This window comes from Trichoplusia ni, chromosome 1, assembly GCF_003590095.1.
Source record: "Trichoplusia ni isolate ovarian cell line Hi5 chromosome 1, tn1, whole genome shotgun sequence".
NCBI lineage: Eukaryota > Metazoa > Arthropoda > Insecta > Lepidoptera > Noctuidae > Trichoplusia > Trichoplusia ni.
The window spans coordinates 9,062,844-9,084,713 of record NC_039478.1 but is presented as its reverse complement, the minus strand read 5'-3'; the positions used below and the strand labels follow the sequence as shown (position 1 = coordinate 9,084,713).

The 21,870-nt window shown below is 34.9% G+C and overlaps 1 protein-coding gene across 7 annotated transcripts in view; it reads right to left on the bottom strand.

Annotated features, from left to right (window-relative positions):
• LOC113493528 (unconventional myosin-XVIIIa) overlaps positions 1-21,870 on the bottom strand; it is a 270,245-nt gene that overhangs the window by 168,364 nt on the left and 80,011 nt on the right. For 2 of the 7 annotated variants that reach the window (XM_026871558.1, XM_026871584.1), the window contains exon 2: positions 4,803-5,883. The exons of 1 other annotated variant lie outside the window; for it this stretch is intronic. In XM_026871558.1, coding sequence (XP_026727359.1) covers positions 4,803-5,786 — 984 coding nt within the window. In that variant the 5' untranslated portion in view covers positions 5,787-5,883. Of the gene's footprint in view, positions 1-4,802; positions 7,632-21,870 lie in introns of those variants that run through there. 4 more of the 7 variants (XM_026871566.1, XM_026871573.1, XM_026871593.1 and 1 more) reach the window with 4 other exon arrangements.

Below are 21,870 nucleotides of genomic sequence, written 5' to 3'. Positions count from 1 at the left end.
TAATGGTAATGGAGTATCCCTTGCAAAACTTGTAGTCAGAATAGTCGAGTCTTACAAACAATTTTTTAATTAAGTTGAACAATTTTATTCATTCAGTTACTCAGGGTCAACTGTCAGTGCATTTGTAACCAGGCTGTACCTTAAGAACTGATAAGCCAAAAGTGGGCAGAAACCTTCAATAAAGCTTTTGAAAACTTTCAATACAGCTGAGCCTTCAAGTAATTTTTATTTAATATACCATTTTTTGTAAATCTACTGTCATCGTACCATATAACTTGCTCTCAATATAAAAATATTTGTTTTAATAATCATAGAAAATCGAGTTCATCATACAAATAGTCTTAAGTAAGCGCTCGTTCTTATACCACTTTCGCACAGCAATGATAGATCGATCGCTGTCGGTATTGTAAATATTTACTCACACAATAGTCCTGACAAATCGATTCGAATCTTTAATCGAATTAAATTGGCATACGATTGTGATATAATATCGATGACCGAGTTTAATCGAGTGATCGTTAGTGAATGGAATATCGATGTTATCTTGGTAAGAGCGTAAACAGATTAATTATTTTTCTTTAAATATACTTTATGAATCGGTTGCTGATAATGCATTCCGTAAGGTATTTAGTGAGAAGATGTTGATGTAAAGTTACTCTAAACATAAAAGTTAGAAGTTAAACTGGAAACCATAGCCGAGAAATGAGACTTCGAGAGAGTAAGTTTTGGAGAAAAAGAGAAATAAAAGACCATAAAAAAATTCTTAAAATGCTAACTGAATATTTCGTGGCTAATAGCTAACGTGGTTAATAAATCTTTCAGAAACGTACGAACAAAAGTTCTTGAGTTGACTAAATCAGTTGACTTCATCTAGAAATTAAAACTAATTACAATAACACAACAAACACAATTAAATACAGTGATCAATAAACATATCCTTCAACCAATAAAAAAATAACTACGGAGGCGTGAATAATTGCTATTTGTTTTAAAAGAAGGAAACAACTCCACTACCACTTAAAGTAAAACCGCTGATGATGGCAAAGCGAGATGACACTATACGCAATGTAGAGCAGCATCTCACTCCCACCACAGCAACTGTTATAACTAATGAGCTTATAGTAGAAGTTAAGTGATTAGCATTTGTTTAAAACAACAACCTCACTATAATCATCAAAGGTCCGTCATATGTGCTACGAATGATTGTCACGAGGCACAGAGTGTAGAACTTGCAGTATTCCAAGAAAACCATTGTAATTCAGTCACGTTCTTGTTATGGATTTGTTGTATTTCAAAGAAATTGTTTGCCCTAGGATTGTTTATTGACTTGAATATAATGTTGAGTGTGTTATATTTCCCAGTTTACGTGTTTCCTTGAAGTTGCTTGTTATTTTTGCTTTGGTGTAAATTAAATGGTAGGTAATGACTAATGAGTTATTTGCAGTATTGTCCAAGATGAATTGTTATCCTTTTTTTTTTATTTATTTACGGGGTTTTTTCTGAATAAATTGTTATCCTTCTATGAATAACTAATTCGCTTTGGCCCTAATACTTTTTTTTGTTCGGTAAATGATCCTAACTCTCCTCTATAACACATTTTTTTCGTCCGTTACCAGCACGATATTCTATTGAAACCTAGAAGCGCGACAGTTTTTTCTTCAACTCAATTCCACAATTCATTTTATTCTTCTCTTCAAATCCAAAAACAATTTTCAAACACAAGCTAAACTAAACTGTTATTTTTTCCATTCCAAAATTCATTTATTTCTCTAATTTCAAAACATTTTCAAATGCGCTTCATGGAACATTAGTCTACTGGTCTATCGCTACTCTGTCGCAAGCTGGTACCCACGCTCCGCTTCTACGACAACACGATATACCGATCTGCACTCAATTTGTATTCGCTCATGTCCCCGGCGGTTTATTATGTAAGACTCGTTACAAATCAGCGACATTGCAGATTTACATTTCAAGTCCTTGCCGAGTTTATGTTTACTGGCATCCTGCTAGACTTTGTGGAACTTCGCTTGGCACTGGGGTCAGCTCGTGTTTAGGGAAAGAGCGAAGGTTCACGAGCTTACGTTATTTGTTTGGCTTTTGAATTACAAGTATAATTGTAATTTCATGAAATTTACGACATGTTTGATGTTAAAGTAGTTTCATAGGTAAACAATAGTCCCTATTGTTCTCTTTCGCTACTTTTTGAGTAGTTCAATGGTTCAAGTACAATGAATATTTTTCTGTCTTTTCTATCAATGTATTTTATTTGTCTAGTAATTATGTAAAAAAACTATTTAAAAAATTCAAGCGAGATTTAATTCCTAATTTAAACGTTTCACAATATAACAACATTAATAAAGAGGTGGGTGCTAAACTGCTAATGTTCAACAACTTGTTTCCTAACCTAACCGGAGAAATTATCTAAACTACGCTTAACACCACGGGAGATCTCAAAACGATCAGATCCGATGCAATCAATCCGTGATCAGCAATCATACCTCGCCCACGGCAGCGACTCGGCCGTCAAGTCCGAATCTTCCAGTACTTGAGATCAAATCGAAAGAGTGGTATATGGTAATGGTAGGTGAACTATGACGAAAATTAGTTAAGTAATGATTGCTGCTGCAGTGGTGCGGAGATGCTTGTGAAGAGAACGAAAACTGTGCATATGTTTAGGATAAAGAATTAAACATAATCTTTTAAGTAAAATTGCTCATAATAATAAGCCTTACAAGGAAACTTAAAATAAAATGAAGTACATTTTTGTATGTGTTATGAATCACTGCTGAAATTCCATGGTGCACAATAAAGAATATTCTATTTTATTCTATTCTCCTATTGTGATGGAGTTCTCAAAACTCTTATCGACGTAATTCCCAATAAATCATACATTCCAAAAATTGGGAGGAAAGATAGTTAGCAGCTTTCTTTGCTCGCAACCGATCCAACTGATTTAGACAAAAATACACAGCCAGTACCAAATCAGCGATACAGACTAGCTTATAAGGATCAAAATCTGTGATCCTATATGGAACTCAGTAATCAGCGTGTTTCCCGCCTAGAGCGGTGTCCGTCTTGGTCCGGACTCGTCCGTTACGTCGCGATACGTGACCTCTGCTCGTGATCAAATCGAAAGTGTACGATATGGCCGTAATAGCGGTGTGAACTGTGAAAATATGGGCAAACGTAACGGACACTTATTGGAACTTGGTGCACTTTCGATCATCAAACATTTTCAGGATTCATTTTTGTCCGAGGTGAAAGTTCTTTCTCAAGGCATTTTCCTATCTGCGAGAGATTTCGCAATCACTTCAAAGCAAGTTGGCGAATACATATTTATTGCACAAGTAATCTTTTGGCAAACATTGACGAGGACCGCTTACGGCTAAACATAATTATAATTTATTGAGACCTGAGACTTGATATTTTTTAGCCGACTACAACTTAAATCAGTATTTTAAGGTTTTGCCTCAGAACTAAGAATCTTATGAAGGAATTTTATTTCGAAACAAGCTGTTTGTTTTTGTTCTAAAAAAATATCCTTTTTATAATTAAAACTTAAGTCGTAAAATCCATAAAAATATGTGTCCGTATCCAAAAGATAAATAAAAAGGGTTAGTTACAGGTAGAATCGATTTTATCATTATGTATACACAGGAACCGGATTTATCTCAGACTTTGGCAAATATCAAATAAGACCATTTGCGTGCATCTGATATCGCAGACCAAACAATTTGTTTGACCGGGATAACGATAAGTGCATTCCTATTGTTTAAACAAGACTTGAGGCATTAATCCTTTGATAGTTATGATAGCTATTAGGGCTATTAGCATATTAAGATTTGTCGACATACTGCAGTTTACCTTACATTTACGTAACTTCTCCAGAATATCCTCCTTATATGTCTCTCTCCTCTTGGTTATTTATAAAGAAACGACCCCCGCATTAGGCTATTTAATGTTTATGTCGCGAGGATTTCACCTTCACATCTACTTTCCTAAAATTTAATTTCTATTTTATCTTGTAAATTGAAAGTCAGCTTGCTGTACTGTGAAGTCCGTCGTTTCTCCTTCACAGCTAGAGGATTTAGGAAGCGGTAAAGGGTGTGTGAATCAGCAAAATACCCAATGTAGACTTTGACTTTCGAAAAGTGTTATTTATGAGCCTAATTGGATTTGATATCAAAGGAGATTTTACCCGGGAATAACTGATTGGAAAGATTTTCCTCAAGATTTTTAAAAGATTTACGAAAATAACAAATCATTGATAATGAAAAATCATAAATAAGATATCATTTAAGAAAATGACACACACTACAACAGTGCGCCAATACAACTAAAAGCCTTCAAAACACGAAACTGGATGAAACGAGACTTATTACGCCGTCGTGACTGTGTCATAATGATCCGTCATGGCTTCGACGCCAATCTACCTGCCAAATACGAATGAGTTATCAAAGAGCAGCAGGCGCCTGAGGCCTAGTGATTGACTGACTCGCTTTCCGAGAGCTACTTAACAGCAATATGGAATACCAACATCATCATTTACTTAAACGAAATAAGATGTCACGATTTTATCTTAATGGCTTCCAATATTTTGCGTCGGTCGTTAAGTATGAAGGTAAAGTTTCAATGTAGAAAGTCAAATTAAACATTGATTATATTGAAAATGTTACTTTTAAAATAGCCTTTGATAATTTCTAGCTTTAACGAGGTTTTGTGAAAGTTAAGACACTGAGTGTGTGCGGGAAAACATCACTCATTTGATATTAAAAAAAATGTTGTTTATAACTTGCACTTACCATAAATGGTGGCGGCTCGTGTTGTGAAGACAGCTCGGTCCAAGGTCTTAACAAGACCCGCTCGGCGTCAGCACCAACAGCTGCAAAGCTCACACCGTATCTGCGCCACAGCGAGAGCTCATACAACTTCTTCCAAGGAATCCCATCATTTTTAACTACCTTCTTTCTAATACTGCCTCTAAAGGACGGTGTCCGTACAAAAGGCTCGTTAGGAATTCCTTTCTTGCTGGCTCCCCTCCATGGAGGTTTAGTTCCATTCGCATTTGGCTTCCCATTACTAGTAGTGCTGCTTACAGAACCTTTCCGTTGCAGGCTAGATCTGGTTTGTGTTGGAGTCTTCCGCTTTTCATCAAAGAGAACAGAATTCGCTAGCTCTTCATCATTGTTGGATCCGTCTAATTTGACTTCTTCTATAGTGACGACACCAGATTTCCTATCTCTATAACTGCCTCGTAGTGGCGTTCTGCTGAATGGCTGTTTAACTTTTTCGCCATCAACTTCGTCTTGGAGAGCGCATATGACGCTGTCGTCGGCGTATCTCATACGAGCAGTCTTCATTAAGGAAGCTTTAGTGTTCTGAGCGAACAAGCGTTCACAAGGATCTGCGGATCTATGCTGCTCTTGGCGAGATTTGAACGTGTTCTCTGAGTCAGTATCGCTGTGACCTTCGTAGGAGCTGGTACTGTTGCTAAAGCTTTTCGTGTACAAACCGTCATTAGTTTTGACGGCGTTGTGGCTGTTCTTATCAGATTCTTTGATCTCTATTATACATTCATTGCGAAAGGATTTTCGGGAATGGAGACTGGTGTTGGAATCTGATTTTGCTAGAGGATTATGTTTATGGTCTGCACATCCATTAGCATGTGCTTTCCCGGTGCAATGTTTGTGTATTTTAGCTAGAGCTGCTAATGTTTTATTGCCGTTAGGTGACAACTCGTCGCCGCAGCGGAGCGACTGCTCGAACGATCCTTGCACGTGGAACATTGTCACTTAATACTGTTCTTCACTGTCACTCGGGCTGCAGCCCTCACCGTTTAGCATTTTCAGAGGTCAAAGGTTGATCGGATCATATCGAATGTCACTACACAATGAGAGCATTTACTGAAGTTATGAGTTTTACGGTGCAGATCGGCGAGATAAAATCGATCATAAGGTATATCAGCTGAGCGTGATCATAACGAGTCGTGAGTATAAGCCGTGTTTGGCGCTAAATATAACAAACCGTCCAACCAGCGAATTATGGACGTTGTGACATTTGAATCGTGGTAATTATTTAGGGCAGAAAGATATCATTGTCGTGAGGATTAGCTTGACAATATCGGTTCGGTATTAAAAAGCGATCTATTGTGCAGAGATTATTCAACTGACATTCTCATGAGCTGTAACCATGGCAACGAGAAAACAACCAATATACAAATACAACTTGCAACATCAAAGTACCAGGACGTCATATCCTTACCGGAGCTTCTAGAATAGCTAACCTATCGGCAGTTACTTAGGGCGTGACCCAAGCATTAAGTCTTCACATTTTCGTGTCTTTAGTCTACGCGTGGCGGGCCGCACGCACTGGCTCTTGCAAATTGCCGCACAATTAGTTAAACGCCTAAATTATAGCCCCTTAAACATAATGTACGTGCATTTTAAGAGAAATGTTTGTACTTTGTTATTGTGAATTGTTGAAGGCTTCGCGTTAAGTGAATTTTAAGTACCTACTGTTATATTTAAATGAGGCTTCAGTGTTTAGTTTTTGAGGTCAAGTATCTCGTTATTAATTTCTATTTTCGTACTTCTAATAATAAATAGGAAAATCGCCTTAATAGCTATTTAAGTAATAGCAAAACATTGAAATCACTTTCAAGAAACGTATCAAAGTAAACCATTCAGTTTCTGTATAGAAAAATAATGACACTTCATTTTGTCTACATCTCATACTGTCTCTCTCACTCCAAGGCAAACTGTAGCGACGGATAGACACCTAAGAACGTCGTTAAGAGAAGTTACGTTTCAATTCAAAGTTATTAGTATTTAATTAACTAAACAACTTCTAGAATTAATTTAACTACGAACCTAACCTAACAGTTAATAATTATTACATCACAAATCAGTATTAAGATAGCCATAATCACGATTTAGACGCCTATTTAATATTAATACTCTCATTAAAACCATAATAACTAATTAATCAAGAATTAGAAAGGATTTGAATTGATTTAACACTAGTTATTTAATTCTTATTTAATAACTAGCTGTTGCCCGCAAGTCTGTCTGCCACAAATAATTCCACGAGAACATCCATAAGGAATAATGATTATAAACTGTCAGTCATACATGCATATAAACTTTCACGTTTAAATATTAATAGGATATTAAGGTCAACAGGCAGAACAAGCATTTGTAGATCACAAAAATATTTGTCCTACACGGGGATCGATACCAATCGGCTATCCCGTGCAATCAATTTTCAATATTACTTGGTACTTTCTTAGAATATTTTTAGACGCCTCTGAACTTACTAATGACGCATTTCTTCTTTATATGGGAAATTTTTTGCCAAGAATTGGGAATCTAAAGACAAGAGTAAGTAAATATTTTGGGGCTAAAGTGAGTGATCGGAATTGAATGAAGATCGTTGATACAAGATTATATTGCTGTCGTTACAACATGTATGGGTGTGTACCAGAATTTAAGGTTAGGTTAGAATATTAATTTATTAGCCCATCATTATTCAAACTTTCAAAGAATTATGACCGAAGGAATCACTTATATAAATTATGTAAGACACGTTAGATCATACATGAGATGATTGATAACTGTAGAGATAGAGGTAACATGCTGCCTTATTGCGTATGATGCAAACGCGATAGCAATCGACTGCAAAATTTGTACAATGTTTGCTGACTAACTGGTGATATTTTTTTACTTTACGCGGTATTCAATAAGGGTCATGAATGTCACAGAAATTATTGTGCAAATGTAATTATATTCACTTTCGTGAGGCGAATAAAAATAATTAAATCATTGACGGTCTTTTCGCCCGACTAGTATCTGAACTAACTGGCGTAAACAAAGTATAAATAGTTTAGTATATCTGTGCAAAATTCAAACTTTATTTTCTTAAGCGATTCAAGAAAAATTACGAATCCAATATTTTTTACAAAACAATAAAGTTTGTTATTTATAATATTCCCATAAATTAATAATATAATTTATAATTCTAACTCAAAGACAAAGTCTTCGTCATTTTTAAACAAACATCACCGTATCTTCAAACTATAGAAACTCGATATCCACAATATACATAATCTTAAAGCCAAGCTTTCTTAAACCAGAATCTTACATTTGGCTCAGCAATAAAACCTACGCGTTATTACGTAATAGCGAACAACACTAGACTATGAAGCTATCGATGTAACTTATCAATTACTTAACTAATAGACTTTTCCCTGTAAATAATTTCCATTTTCAATACGGAAATCTCTGATTGGAAAAACATTTGCTGCTACAGGCGGAATTTTTTTGTTATTTCATGTATCGTCCACAAAAAGGCTTTGAAATTAGGACGAATTTGTATGCATGTATTGAGTTTTTACCGTGTTTAGGTAAGTGCTGTAGTGAGATTTTTAAGGCTTTATGCTTTTACTTCAATATTCTAATTGTTTTGGATACGCCACAGCTATAATTTCGGATAATCGCGATTCGTTTCGCGTAATTTTTCGCCCTCACATTCCAAACTACGGTGGGATAGAAATGCGTCAAGCACATGCCTCGTTTAATTGAACTATTACCGATTAACATTTGGACCCTACATACTAACGATTGGAATTAAAAATTTATGCAAATCTTGTTCATCAAACTTATTTTGACAACAAATCGCGTTCAGGTTTCTCGAGCTATGCAGACGTCTACACCCAAATTAAATATTTTAAAAAAAAATTCTCTATAGGATAGAAAAGCCAAGTACCAAAAACTATTGCTAACTTTATGAGAGAATAGTGCCAGATGTCAGTTTACGCAACAGCATAACCTGTTACTTATAATACAGAATAGAAGAGACAAATACATAAATACAATTGTATATTTTTTAACATGACATTACATGTATTCTATTCTTTATAAAAAGAAAACTGTATAAATTGCAATGCCCTAACAGGCAACAAAGTGCTAAGAGCCTACTTAATATTAACACCTTCAAAACCTACACTTAGTTCGCAATAAAGATATTTGAATTTGAATTTGAACAATTTCGAAAAGTGTATTTCTCATGAGGACCACCAAAGAATCATCTTTAACACAAAAATAATTTGAAACTTAAGTGTCATTGTCTCATTGGCACTGATTGGCATTTAACAATAATTTATAATCGATGACCAGTTAGAAGCCACCCACTGGTTCCGAGTAAGATCGGTAAAAGTCACGTAGGTGGTATTGTTTTCTTTCACTTCATATTTGTTTTCACCTACGTTCATCGTTTATTATAAACTAGCTGTTGCCCGCGACTTCGTCCGCGTGGTTAGAAGATATAAGTTATAATTTATACCTGCCTTCTAGCTATCTATCTTGTAGGATTCAGTCAGCGTTAGCAATGTAAGCGCAAAAAAATGTGTTTTTTTACGACCTCACATTAGAAACCTCAAAAATTGTAGCCTATGTGTTATTCTGATATATAAGCTATATTGTTGTAAAGTTTCATTCAAATCCATTCAGTAGTTTTTACGTGAAAGAGTAACAAACATCCATACATCCATACTTACAAACTTTCGCCTTTATAATAGTAGTAGGACGTAAAGAAGAAAGTTAAGCGAAGATATTAAAGATGATTTAATGATTACTTAAATAAAATACGCTTCTTATTATTTTAGATCGGCTATATGTTGAATAACTGAAAAGAGTTTTTATGAAGTTTACTCAAGGAGTTTCTAGTAAATTCCCTGTTTCACACTTATCGCTTTGAAAAATATTATGACCAGTTGGTATCAGAAAATACAAACCAAATCAATACAGTCATAACTAAGAATGATAATTCACAATAAAAATAATTACGATTTCAGACAGACAGTTTAAGTTTCAAAATTACAGATTCATAATGGTCAATACATACTATAAAATTACTTTCGTAGTTACAGGAAAGAATATTATTTCCCTCACCCACAAAAACGAAGAAGAACAGCAGAAATGTACTGAAAGCAGGAAAAACATTCACAGAAAAGTAATCTATAAAAATAAAACGTTTACTGCAACAACGTCGAGTGCTATCTCGTATCAATATTTGTAGAGTCACAACGTATCTAGGTTCCGTACACCTGACCGTGGGAACGAAACACTTTCGTTTTTTATCAAATTAGCACATTTAGGTTGGCTGTACACTTAGATACTGAGAGGGCAACAATACAGAGCCCTTAATGAACGAAGGAAAAAAGAAAATATGGGAAAAGAAATGTATAGTCTTTCTTATAGTTTTTGATAACGGTGGCTCTTGGCAATTGACTTCCTTGCGTGAGCCCTGATGTGACCGGCTAGACCGGGTTAGGATCTAAACACGTGGTCGCAAGCGCTGCAGTAAAGTTGGAAAAAAAATAAAACAATAACGAATCGACTAGAATGGATTATCCCCGAATTTGGATGTTATGGACGGTAAAAATGAATATTAATAACAATATTTCATATTTTTTTCGAACCATAGCTTTGTCATTAATTTCCCGCTCTGGAAGATGGAAGCGTATCTAATTGTGTCGCGTGATAAATAAAACAACCGATTTGCTTTTAACTGTCCAGTTGTTTGTGAATAAAAGCATTCTTCGATCACATAAAATGCTTGTCTTACGCAGGAACAGAACCCGCGACAAGTCGTGCAGAGTAGTGGCGTGGTGACCTCAACTACTCGGCTACCAGAAAAAAAAACAAAAATTTTAAACTGTTGCTACATTGTCCATTTATCTTTAATAACTGTTATTAGGTAAGTACGCATAACTGAGAAATACTTAAAATGTCCAGATAAAGTACAAAACGTATGATTTCATATTTATCATAAATCACTTAAGAATTGCGAAAAGCATAGTGCTTCTAGTCGTTAGATTCGACCTTTATATATCACGTTATAAAAACGTGATGTGAAGGACTTTTCACCACTCTTACATAATATGACAAAAGTTTTTCATAATCTTAGTAAATAATAGTAATAGTATATTATGTTCGTGATGCTTCCATTGCTGCCATTAAAGCGATATGCACAAAAATTTGATACAGTACATAACAGCTGAACTCAACAACCGGTCAAGTGCAGACCGGACTCGTAAATTGGGGATTCCGTACCAATACCCTGACGAAAACAAATGTACATATAAAGAAAATTTATTTGGTTTCTCTCAATTTTATTATTGTAACAGCCGTTGCTGAAACTCAATTTACAATTATTTGCAACAGAAACATCATAGTCCGTGAAAATTTAATCGGTTGATATATTGCGGTTCTTGAGCTAAAGCCTAATGTCGGACGAACAAACATTCCGTTGCCACGTTTTGGGTACCTAACCTTAGAAATATAGCTTAGGTCACATTTCGTAGATTAAACTGATAACCGGATAGCAGCCTATACTTTTAAACCTCTATGAAAATTAATCAAATTCAAGCAAATACCTTTTTCCCGGTAGTGACCAAATAACGGTAGCTGTTTTCTTAGATTATCACGATTGAAACCCGTTATCAGACTTCCTAATCGTGGAACATAATTATAAGTAATTAACTAGAAAAAATCGAGTTTCATGTGAACTTTTACGGCGTCGAGATGAATTTTAATTTGTCATAATGTGGTTACATTAATGATTTTGACACTGGTCTCATTAGGTGGTAAGGTTTCCATCGGATCATAGTAGTGTTAGAACTAAGCTGATAGATTACTACTCCAAACCCACTGAGCATGATGTCGCGTGTGATCCCCGCGCAGGACATACATTTATGTGACGACAAATGCTTTTTCCGAGTTTAGGTGTGTTGTTTACGTTAATTAGAAGTTTGTAAAATATCTTGAGACATAAGGGTTAAATGCCTTAGTGCTGGGAGTGTCTTTCACACGTCAAACTTATAACACCCCTCTTTTTAACCTTTGAGGTCAGAAAGTAATGAACTTCACCGGCAATGTATTGCATCTCACAATATCTCTCATCTCATAATGAGTCTTCCCTCAAATAATGACGTCGTTAATTAATCTTATCTTGTGTATGACGTGTGACGTCACACGCACTCACCTTGGTCACCTTGATCTTGTCTTTGACGCTTAGTTTTTGCGCTAATTATAGTTAGACGTCAATTTGAACGGCGAAAGGATTTGCCACTGTTGATATTGTTTTTTATCTAATTTCAGAATATTTTGTTTTGTTTCAATGTGTAAAATGTATGAAAATTATTGCGTTATTGAACTTCCACATTGAATTATTGTCTCTCGGGGGGTCCTGAGTTCGAACGAAACGAAGGGATCGAACTCGCGACACGTCGTCGCTCACGTGAGTTTGGCATGCTATCCGTGCAGTCTAAGCGTTTTCTTCTTCAACACAGACAGAAATCGAAAACCTACTTTACTTACAAATCCAGAGAACCCAAATCACTGTTGTAAGGTAAAAAGAAATGCGCAGACACACGCGGCAAGGGTCACGTGCAGACGCCAGATGTCAAATAAAAACTATTAAAACACACGTCAAAAAAGTTTTATATCACCAATTATAAATTTATAAATTCAAATGAATAGTGTCACCGGCCATAATCGTTTGTCATATTTGATATAAGTTTTTAATACAACTTTTTAATACGATGAAGTTAAGATCATGTATTTTATATTATAAATCATAGAGTTCTATTTATTTTAAGAATTTATCTTTGAGACTTTGTGGTAAGGTTGAAAGTGATTTTTTCTAGTTATTTGGGTTAATTATATTTGAATTAACATGTTAAGTTGTTTTAAAAAGTCAATGTAATTAAAATATGGTGTTGATGATTTGTTGTTGGAAAGAAATTAAACTTTTAAATGGTAACTTTGTTTTAGGTTCATTAGATTCACAAACCTTATCTACCTTACGCAACGCAACTTATGACAAGCATTTGTGTCATCCACGAATGCCTTAAGTCTAAGTGTCTTTGTGCATGTGACTTGAATGTTTGTGATACACCCCGTGACACAAGGATTAAATTCTTAGGTGCAGGAGTCGGTTAAAAATGTTATAAATACCTCTATCCACGTTAAACAGATTAATTAAACATGGCGCTACATTGTTTATCGTTACGTAAATCTTTGGCTTGGAGTACACTCGTAAGTATTAGCATTCGAACCAGGATCTGTTATCAGCTGATCGAAGAGTTGGCAGTCACGATCGATACGAGATTGACTAACTTACTGATTTGTGTGTGTGTGTTCATTGTTGTACGAGAAAGTTGGATTTGACGTGACTTGCAGTGAGTAAGAACGGTAGTAGGAGACAGATTAATACGTAAACCAAGTGAAATCACGTCTCTAAATGTCGAAAAGAAGAAAAGCTTATTATGACATTTTCCAGTACATCGTCCTGTTAGCCCTCTGTTCTTCTATGGCCTGATAACATCTATAAAAGATGATTAAAGCTGCATCCGTTTCAGGTGGTTTGGCTTTGGCACTTGCGCTGATGGCTAACAAGGCCTATACGGGAGCGACATCGCCCTCTGTTAGGCATCTCTTATTCTAGTATTTAAATCTGGCACGTTCTTATGTTCAAAACACTCATTTAATATTTTGAAAATTAATAGTTCACCACTCTCCTGCTATCTCTCTCCGTCCTTAAGGCTATGTTACTCCATGTTTCATTAAAGGGGAATATCTTCATAATTCATACTTTTCTTATCCTTCCAAAATGTCCTTTATAACAGCCATACACACATAAAAAATGTTTTAAAACATGCGTATCGTGCTTGAAACCAGTTTCCATTGTACTCTCAGAATACCGCCCGGCAGTGGAGCCGTCAATATTATGCAACACCAATTTCAATATTATCGAATAGGTGGATCTGTGTCGCTGGACAAATTTGCATGTTGAGTTGACCAACAGCTAAGTTGTAGGCAATCTTAGATCTGTCACTAGTACAAGCTGATAGTTTTGTTTGTGTAGTTGTTTTTAATCGGATTTTGCTCTAAGGAAGTTTTGCCTTATTCTGAGGTGTTATTTAGTGGTGTGAATCTTGCAAATACTTGTCTAATGTGGGTACGGAGCTCGGTCTGTTGTCCAAAGTCATTATCGCGGTGTATCCTGCCTGTATATGAATAAGTCATTTGGAAAACCGTGCTATCATGGTTTTTTTTCAAACGGCCTCCCAGCACTAAGGCATTTAACCCTTATGTCTCAAGATATTTTACAAACTTTTAATTAACGTAAACAACACACCTAAACTCGGAAAAAGCATTTGTCGTCACATAAATGTATGTCCTGCGCGGGGATCGAACGCGACACGTCATGCTCAGTGGGTTTGGGTAGTGAGCTATCAGCTTAGTCCCATGACTACTATGAGCCAATGGAAACCTTACCACCTAATGAGACCATTTGGCATTATAGCTCCTGAACGGATAGAGCCATTTAATTTAATTTATTTTGAAGGTATATTAAAGGTGAATTAAGCACGAGCGTTCTCAGACATTGTGATAAAAATCGGCTGAGCCTTTTATAAGTCGTAGGGGGTATTAAAATTGGGAAAGAATATCCGAATTTCTGCAAACACACTCGAAAGGGGACTCAAATGCAATCGCTCTAAAATATGATTGGCGACTCAATCAATTGAGATCTTAGCATCGTTTGGTGATAAAATTTGTGGGTGGATAATTGGACATGGAAATACGATTTTCAAGTGAAAGTATCAATAACTATCTCAGTAGGTTTTTACAATTCAGCTAAACGTGAAAGATTTATAATTTTGGGTTACCGTCAGGGGTTTTTTGCGAAAAAAGCTGCGAATACGCAATGTTATGCAAATCGAAAGATATTTTCTTGCTTGCTCTATTAAGTTATTTAGTAAAAATGGTAATTTCGCATAAATACTTATCTATCTATGAGGCTGCGTATCAGATAAAACAGGAAGGAAGAAATTTGATGTTTGTAAAGTAATTAAAACAAAAGATAACATTTTAGATGACCTTAGGATTTGCGCTTGGGCATGACAGTTAGGTTTTCCTTGGCCTTGAATGTTCTATTAAGACTTCTTGCAAAATGATAGGTATAATTACATGTCTAAAATTTTCATGACGTGTCAAAATTTTACTTTTGCCGACACTATTATAGAAAAGTGAAAATGGTTCTGATGGTGATATCGCTTTTAATTTTGATATTTTTGCTTCGTCCGAAATATTTTTTGATTGCGATGTGTGTCGTGTTTTGCAAGGAAGTTATAGCTCTGATTGGATGACGACGAAAACACCATTAAAGCCTATTCGAGAAAAAAACGTAAAACCTCTTTGGTCTTTGCTGTTAGATAAGTTGTTATAGACATTTAAAATTTTAAGGCAATTATTAATACATTATTGACACAAACTAATGGCTTAAATGGTTCTAAGGTCGTAAACACACCAGCAAAATAATTATCTATTGCACAAAAAATGGTTAAAACTTATTTGATATAATTGAAGTAAAAAGGATAAACAAAAAAGATCGAATCAAGTCTTCGATTAATTAAAGGAATAAGTTTAACCTTGAATATATAACGCAGTATATAACATGTATAGAACCAACAAAAGTGGAAATTGGAAGGCATTTTCACCCGAACTAGACAAGCGTGTCACTAATAGGAGATGACGATCAACATTACCTTTTATCATTTAAAAGATTCCGTAATAATACGAATTGACCGATAGACATCATTGATCTCTGTCAAAAGGATATTTTAAAATTAAAGAAAAACAATGACACCAAAATAACCATAAAGTAAAAAAAACTGAATTGAATGACAATAAAAGTTCTTAATGTATAACTTTTTAAGTTCAATTTCCCATGAATGAATGCAGACTATTTAGATTTGAGCTGTTTCACAGAATCTTTAAGAAGAGATCGAAATTTAAAAATCGATACTAAAACTCTGTTGAATTAAATAATTAGTCAAAACATGAAAAAAAAAGTTTTATGACACACTAATAACAATAAGATTTAATTGCTCAACTGGCCACAAACACAAATTTCGAAAAAAAAAACTAAATCATACAGCCAATTACAATTATTAAGCAAAAAAACTGGCGTCAAAGCCAAAATAGGCCAGAGAAAAAAAACAGCTCAACAAAAGTATAAATAAATATGGCGCTTGAAAACACGTTATCCGTTAATAGTGTCATAGTGTGAATGTAACTTTATGACGAAGTTCTAACCGGTATTTTTTAACTTGAAGAAAAGATATGTAATAGTGTCTGTTTCTATCGATTCATATTATAAAATTACAGATTTATAATCCGTACTAGCTTTTCGCTAGCGGCTTCGCCCGATCTTTATATCGCGTTTCCAAAAAAACTCTTTAAAATTCCGGAATAAAAACTATCTCAAGGTCAACTCTATGTCTGTAGTCTGTACCAAATTTCATTAAAATCGGTTCAGTGGTTTAGACGTGAAAGCGTAACAGACAGACAGACAGAGTTACTTTCGCATTTATTTAGTAGGGATAACAACAGAATTGATAAGACTAGAAAAAAATTCAGTGATTCCTTAATCTCAAACGGTACATAGAATTATTGGCGTGCAATATCCGGCATAAGTTGTCAAATAAATTTCATAAATCATTATTGACCATTTAAATTTCACTTTTAAGCTATTTTGATTTCTTTTGACGCCATTTTCTTCAATGTCATGCCTTATTTATAATTTCGATTTCGTCATTATTGTCTGCTTTTTGTTTAAACATTGATTTGTTGTTATAATTTATTATTAAATATTAATGCTGTGGTTTCCTATACTTGAAGGAATATACTTAATCAATACGTTACTAATTTAAAGTGCTATATTTTTCACTTTCTTTGTTGGAAATTCAATAAATAAATAAATATGAGTATGTCTATGTTCTCGTATTGTGTCGCAGTGTACGCGTAGCCTAACGTCGGCAGGAACTATAATTTATTCAACGGCCGTCTAGCGCCGGATCTAATATTAAATAGTCCTTTTCTGGCTTCTAAGAATAAAGCCGTCGGTATGTGTGTCTGCGTTAGTTTCGACGAACATTGTTATTGTAGAACTTGTACGTATAGAGCATTAAGAATAAGTATGAAATAAGTTTATTGTTAAGAATAAACTGCAATTGTAATTATTTGTAAGGATTGTTTGTGTTATTAATAAATTCTTGCTTGTCCGGTTACGTCAGGAGAGTTGTTTTTTTTTTTGTGTGTGTGTGTACAACATTGAAATTCTTACAGTCGCTAGCTGAAAGATAGATCGCGATGGTCTTTTCAACAAACTTTAGGGAACACAACATCAATTAATGGAGGAATTTTAACAGTTTGAGCAAGAAATTAATATTTTAAAGATTACACAAATACCAACAAAAACTCGGCACCCAAAGATCAAGAGCCACTTAATTTCCATAATCCATACTTAAAAATAACCTATGCTTAATACATCAAGACACTAATCAATACTAAAGACATTCGAATTTACAATAAAATATTTTTCTCCCTAAACCGATTTATGTTTATAACCTAGTGGTACCGTTTGCCTGCCAAGTCGAAGTTTCGATTCCCTGCGAGTTTTAATCCATTCATTATTACGCAATTTTCAATTGATTACATATACCTAGTGTAGGAAAACACCGTGAGGAAACCAGCTCACTTGTACATTTTTAAAGGGTGTTTAAAACTAGGTCAAAGCATTAAAGATATGTACTCAGACAACACGTAACGATAAAATGAAAAGTAGAAGAAAAATCATCAAAAATGTAAACACAAAACGTCGCCATTATAAAAAAATATTTGATAAGAATTTATATCGTACTTCTCAATCAGTTCAAGCATGGTTTAAGTTATTAACATACTGATAACAAAACGTGTATTCTCTAGTTCAAAGTTTGTGACTTTTCGACACGAACTTGACCGGTTATGTATGTTAAATTACATAATTTAATATCAAATGTCTTGTATGATTGCTTATATATTTATTAAAATACTAGCTGTTGCCCCCGACTTCGTCCGCGTGGTTAGAAGATATAGCTTAGGAATTTTTGAACACAAGCCCTCGAAGATTAATATTTTTTCTCTTTTTTGATACATTTTTAAATTGTATCTTCGCTCCTATTAGTTGCAGCGTGGTGTTATAACCTAGCCTAAAACCTTCCTCGATGAATAGTCTGTTGAACTCAAAAAGATTTTTTCAAATTGAACCAGTAGTTCCTGAGATTAGCGCGTTCAAACAAACAAACAAACTCTTCAGCTTTATATATTATATATTATATATTAGTAAAAATTCTATATTATCTATATAGAATTTTTGTAAGTCCTCAAGGTCACCTTGTTTTATAATACCTACGTAAATGTCCTAGTTTGAATCTAAAATATGTTAGATGTCTATTTTTGATGTAAATTGTGTTTGTATGAATATGTTAATACTTGATTTTTTCACCAGACATACAGTATAATGTACATTTCAATAAATAGTGTTGATCAACAGACAACAAGTATAATTGCGTATTCACGACACTGAGGGATCCGTACAAATAGGCGAATTTTAATGCCTCTTTTTTTAATTCATCGAATGTCTTTTCTTATTAAGCATCTACTTCCTGTTTCTCTACACCACCTCTGGGTTCACTGGTAGAGAATCCCTCTGGCATTAAATCCGCCATCGTACTTAATTTGTATAAAAAGTTGAACGTTACGAATTCGGCAATTTTCAATCGCTTACAAACATAGTTGCTAAGCAACACACATTTGCAAAGCGACTAAAAGTCTCAATAACAACCTCTTATTAACTCAAACAAAAATACACGAGGACCGTGTTTAAGAAGATTCACAAACGAAACAAAACAGTTATAATGAAATCAGGCATCGAAATCACATAAAATAAATCCAACTTAGCCAATGATTTTTATGTATTCAAATAAAAAAAAAGTCAACATTTCGTGCTATTAATCAAGTGTTTTTCGTAATTTTGTTTTAGCCGTCGTAAAGGTATCTTCAAATCATTCTGCTATAGTTTCGTACGTAGCTACTTTGGTTATGCATTGATAGGTAATCGGAAGGCATTATCATAAGAAATAAATCTTATTTTGTCTGGCCTTAGGGTTTGACTTCCAATATATTTCGAATGAATAACTAATAAATAAATAAATGCGGACAACATCACATACATTGTTCTGAACCCAAAGTAAGTTGCTTAAGCACTTGTGTTATGGAATTCAGATACAACGAAGGTATCACAAACACCCAGATCCGAGACAATGTAGAAATGTGAATTTTTACATTGACCCGACCGGGGATCGAACCCGGGACCTCAGAGCTAGCGACACCTTGAAACCGGTGCGTACGCCACTCGACCACGGAGGTCGTCAATCAATCAATAACTTACTAAAATAAAATAATATTTTTTAAAACATTCCATGAACATTCCATTTCGTATGATTTCTATAAAATCGAAACACAAAAGCAATCCCGCCAAAAAAGTGGCATAGACACACAGCGATCAAGACCTCTTTTTGCGTCGGGAGTTAAAAACAATCCCACTGTTTCGCCGATATAAAAACTATATCAAAACTAAAACACTACTTAGCGAACAATCTCAAATCTATATAAAGAATACTCTGAACGTCTAAAAATAAGACGATCATTCCGGTAAGGAGAAAACATCTTGCCCACGGAATCACGTCGTGTGCGAAAGAGACGGCGCTCTACATCCTGTATAACGCTGTCACGCTTCCACAATTATAATAATCCTTTAAGATGTGGTGGTAGGATCTCAGTCACCGTCCGTTTGTAATAACAACACTTAAATGGACAAACACGGCTTAATTAACGAGTTTTTTCGTGTCCCAAATACATTATATGTGACTTAATATATGGTGTTATAAAAAGGTTGGGACTGTCGACTCTTCGGTTGGTTAATGATGCAGAAACACACAAAAACTTGGTTTGCGAGAGTCGAAGGGACAATGATTTCAATAACTGTTGGTAGTAAATAACAAAAATAGTTTGATTTAAATACAATTAGATCCCAAAGACGGTTTTTCTAATAATTTCAAATTCTAATCTCAATCAGGCCTCTAAGTCGGTTTGAGCCTTGATCACCACGCTAGCTCACTGCGATTTCAGATTCCAATATTTGGAATCTTGTTTACTCTTTATGTTTTCCTTCACCGTTTATCAGTGAGCTATAATATTGCAATATATAAGAGTTATATTAAAAAAGAACATACAAGTTAAAAAAACTCACATTAGAACTTTTCCACATCATGCATGCCAATGCATACATAGACCCGCAATGGCCATAACACCAACACAAAAATCCGGTCAAAAAGTATTTAAAAAATTGTGAAGACTGCTATAACTTTCTTCTGATTCTCTTGGTCGCGAGTTCGACTCGCGACCCCGCCGCGTCAGCTCATGATTAAGGACACGGTTGGTTCCGAAACTAGTCGGTTACTCTCGATAAATACGCGTGAGTAAACCGTTGCAATATTTAATAATTAATCAGTCTAACGATAGTTACTATCATAACATTCTGTTGGCTTTACAAATAATTAACAAAACCGTTCATTAACTCCATGTCTCCATGTAACTTCGTCTAAAGTATTCTGAGAATGCAGAAACAATTAGAAATGCAAGAATGACGCCAATGTTAATGTACGTAATCGATTCCTGTTCTACAGACTAAGATTTATTCATTACATTAAAAATTAAACGTCCACACCGACGTAGGCATTTTTTTAGCTAGCTTTAGTTGGAAGTTGACCTTCGTTATTATAGAGAGGTGATTAACGGGTACTGGAGATGTTCAATTGAGTGTTGAGTTTTCATATGACATAATTGGAATCTTATTCGGATGGAAAATCATCAAATGATCCCTTCCGGTCCGACCACCCGAACCCTAAACTCTTTCGAAAAATCTCGCTGCCGCGGCAGGACCCAATTAAAACCTCGATGCAGGGAACCTTGGATTCAAAATATTTAAATTTAAATTTATCAACCTGTAGGCAGCTAGCATGGTGATCAATGAAACCTTCCCTATATGGAACGAAACCTGTGCCCAGCAGTGGGACGTATATAAACGAGTATAACTAAGCCTAAAGATCAAACTAAGAAATAGGTAAAATATAAGCTTTATTCAATCATAATATTTTGCCTCGCTTAACCGTTCTTACATCATGCCCTCACATATAAGGTTACGACATACTAAACAATATAGTAAATACATAAATAACATAAACCTTAACGTTTGCCGCGCAATCCGTCACGCAGCGTATGCAAATCCTGGCAACACCTGTGATCATTTGCATATGGCAACTCTGATAGCCACGAGAAACGCTACATTAGAACTAACGTTAGGCCTATTTGTAAGCTTAATTAAATAATTATTTGTTTTCATTGATTATACTATGGGTAGGGGTTTTTTCCTAGGAGTGGGGTATTTACTGATCGGTACTATTGATATTGCTGATGGAACACATATCTTCAGGTCAAGATCAGAGCATATCTTTAATGCGGTTACGTTACCTAAGAAAACAAAGTAGTAATAGCTCTTTAAAAAAAAAAAAACTCTCGGAATGAAAAGATTCTCCTTATCGAATCGTTGATGATCCCTAGGTTGTATATTATACCTTAAGATAAGTTGAAGCAGAGCTTAAACCGTGCTTGGACCACAATTTAGCAATATTGCAAATATTGTAAATGTTTTGCAATACTGTATCAATTATCCACAAATTTGATCCAAGCTTCGTTCAACAATAACACACAAAATACGCTAAATCTCACAACAGAACAAACTCCACCACACACAACGGCTTACAACACAAACCAATTACCAAATTAGACACAGACACTTAATACCCCAGCATCTAGAATACTGGAGCAATCACGTACAACCTCTTAATTAAAGAGCGGACACACA